The 3,365-nt window shown below is 44.2% G+C and overlaps 1 protein-coding gene across 1 annotated transcript; it reads left to right on the top strand.

The window, feature by feature from the left end:
- Positions 1–479: 479 nt before the first annotated feature.
- Positions 480–1,379, top strand: LOC310834444 (vomeronasal type-2 receptor 26-like; the record flags this gene model as incomplete). Its single annotated transcript, XM_083717931.1, has 1 exon — positions 480–1,379. One exon carries the CDS (start codon positions 480–482, stop codon positions 1,377–1,379), a length of 900 nt encoding a protein of 299 aa, XP_083574057.1.
- Between the last annotated feature and the right edge of the window lie 1,986 nt (positions 1,380–3,365).

The raw sequence follows: 3,365 nt of genomic DNA, 5'->3' as shown, positions 1-3,365 counted from the left end.
TTTTATTTCTATGATCTCTGTTTCTTACCCAGCCATAACTTATTACAAACACAGTTACATGATACATCAGGCACCCCCAAACTTGGCCCTCCAGATGTTTTGGGACTACAATGCCCATCATCCCTGACCACTGGTCCTGTTAGCTAGGGATGATGGGAGTTGTAGTCCCAAAACATCTGGAGGGCCGAGTTTGGGGATGCCTGAGGTACGTCAAAGGACCAGCCTCCCTCTAGGACATTAAAAAATGTTAAGAATCACAATTGTTCACACGAATCAAACCTAAATACCAATTACCAAAAAATATTCAAGACCAAAGAAAAGGTCCAGTGACTTCAATAACATGACATCTGAAGGAGCCTGATGTTCTCTGTAGTTTATTCCCTGTATCTTTCTCCCCTAGCACCCTATGCTCAGATAGGGTTTTGAATGCTAAGGGTTGTTTAATGTATATATCAAAAGCCGTGTTTTCTTTTCCAGACATGGACGTCTGTATTCAATGTCAAGAAGATCAATATCCAAACCGTGGCCAGGATTTATGTGTTCCAAAAAAGATAAGCTTCTTGTCTTATGACGAACCTTTGGGGACCAGTCTGGCCATTTTTGCTCTTTCCTTCTCTTTCCTCACAGCTCTGGTGCTTGGAGTCTTCATTAAGCACAAAGACACTCCCATAGTCAAAGCCAACAACCGGAGCCTCACCTACGGTCTCCTCATCTCCCTACTGCTCTGCTTCCTTTGTGTATTCCTATTCATTGGTCAGCCTGAGAAGATACCATGCCTCTTTCGACAACCTGCGTTTGGCATTATCTTCTCACTGGCAGTTTCTTGTGTGTTGGCCAAAACCATCACCGTCATCATGGCTTTCACGGCGACCAAGCCTGGGTCCAGGATGAGGAAATGGATTGGGAAAAGACTGGCCTTTTCCATTGTTCTGTCGTGCTCCCTTATTCAAACCACTATTTGTGCTGTGTGGCTGGCAACCTCTCCCCCATTCTTGTATTTTGACATGCACTCAGTGACTGAAGAAATTGTTCTGGAATGTAATGAAGGTTCAGTTATTATGTTTTACTGTGTTTTGGGCTTTATGGGCTTCCTAGCCATTGTCAGCTTCACTGTGGCTTTCCTAGCCAGGAAATTACCTGACAGTTTTAATGAAGCCAAGTTTATCACCTTCAGTATGCTTCTGTTTTGCAGTGTTTGGCTGTCTTTTGTTCCCACCTACCAGAGCACCAAGGGAAAATACATGGTGGCCGTGGAGATCTTCTCCATCTTAGCTTCCAGTGCGGGGTTACTGATGTGTATATTTTTACCAAAATGCTTTATCATTCTGGTTAGGCCTGAGTTGAACACTAGGGGACAGCTAATTCAAAGAATAAATTAAAGGTGCTAAACAGTAGGTGCCTATGCCTCACATTCTGCTAAAATCGGTTATTTATTTTAAGGCACTGGAGATCACCATGAACAACTTATGCAACTCACATAAAGAGTTGTTAACCAGAACTAATCCTTTCTGGAAGTTTATTGTCTGATTTCATATTCCGCCCCCCTACATTAGAGTGCATGTGCCGTGAGGAAAGGGGTTTAGTCAAGCACAAATTACAAACTCTGCTCTTCATCAAATAAGAATTGTATGACAAAGCCAGGAGATATTTCAGTTTGGCTCATTTCTGAGGTGGTTTATTTGTGCTGTTTTCAGAAATTTAGTCCATAATTATTACAGAATGATATGCTTCTCATCTATAAGTTTAGAAGATAAGCCATCACTGGGATTTGAAAACTTTTTATAGTGTACCCTCTCCCCAAGAGATGCTCCCTGGGCTATAAGGTTTGTGATAACCATTGTCCAATTATTAATATTCCCACTTGGGCAAACTACACCACGCTGGTTCAGAGCAGAAGGAGGTGGCAGTGATGAGCACAAGGCAGGAGAAGAACAGCTTCTTGAAGCAAGTATTGCCTTGCCTCTCTCTCCTATCCTCACCATCCTTCCTTCCTTTTACTGCTGCCCCCACTCCACATATCCGCTAAGATCCCAAGGGGAAGCACCCTCCCAGTGGCAGACAGAGGGGTAGCGAAGGATGAGGGCCACTGCTCTCCCGGCTTCTGACAGGGATGTGGCCACTGTCCTGCTAGTGGCAGAGAGGTCTTCTCTGGCCATTTTCCCACACTTCTGAGGGATGTCAACCGCAGAGACTGCTCTTCCATTGTAACAGCCTTCTCTTCACTGCTTTTCTGGAGCGGTAGGGATAGCTTCTGGGTATTTAAAGATAGACTAACTTCCATAAATATTAGGATATTTGGGGGAGTCTCATTCCTAACACCCCTCGCCTCTTCTGATATTACAATACTAGCCATTCACTAAGCTTTCAATTTTATCTGATGTACTTCATACAGCACCTGATTAATACGATGAATTCTCAAGATGCAGGTGTATTGCGATCACCCAGATCATAACTTAGCAGCCCAGCCCCTTATTTTTCCTATAACTAAAAAAAAATCTATAAATGTCACAAATCACCTCTTTCTTGGAAGCCAGAGGAAAAAAGAACATTTAGAAGCATGGAAAATTGTGTTATGCTGAGTTAGACTATTAGTATGCTCAACACTGACAGTCAGTGACTAAGGAACGCAGGTGTCGCTGTGGTGTAAACCACCAAGCCTCTGGGGCTTGCCAGTTGTAAGGTTGGCGGTTCGAATTTGCACAACGGTGTGAGTTCCCTTTGCTCTGTCCCAGCTCCTGCCAACCTAGCAGTTTGAAAGCACACCAGTGCACGTGGATAAATAGGTATTGCTGCAGCAGGAAGGTAAATGGCGTTTCCATGCACTCTGGTTTCCGTCACAGTGTTCCATTGCGCCAGAAGCGGTTAAGTCATGGTGGCCACATGACCCAGAAAGCTGTCTGTGGACAAACGCCAGCTCCCATGGTCTGAAAACAGAGATGAGTGCCACACCCCAAAGTTGAATTCGACTGGACTTAACCACCCAAGGGTCCTTTATGTTCACCATTCATAGTGCAAAAACATAATTACTGTAGCATATCCAAGAAGCCCTGGCAGATATGGGTGACCAGGTGCAGCTAAGTCAACTCTGATAACTTTATGAGTTATCCTTTGTACTCCTCTCTTAAAAGTTCCTTCTGAAGCCTCACAGATATGATTAGGTGCATGTGTGTAGGGATTTAGTTTGACCAAACTGCGGGAGGCAGTGGAAGACAGGAGTGCCTGGTATGCTCTGGTCCATGGAGTCATAAAGAGTTGGACACAACTAAACGACTAAACAACACTGTATGCAGCTATTTAGAAAGCGATGTTGGAGGCCAAGTTCTGTGAGGAAGAGAAACAGAAACGGTCGCTATCTCCACCCCTTT

This window comes from Podarcis gaigeae, assembly GCF_964106915.1.
Source record: "Podarcis gaigeae genome assembly, chromosome: 16".
Classification (NCBI taxonomy): Eukaryota; Metazoa; Chordata; class Lepidosauria; order Squamata; family Lacertidae; genus Podarcis; species Podarcis gaigeae.
The sequence above is the reverse complement of the archived record's forward strand: the minus strand, read 5'-3'. Positions and strand labels throughout refer to the sequence as shown.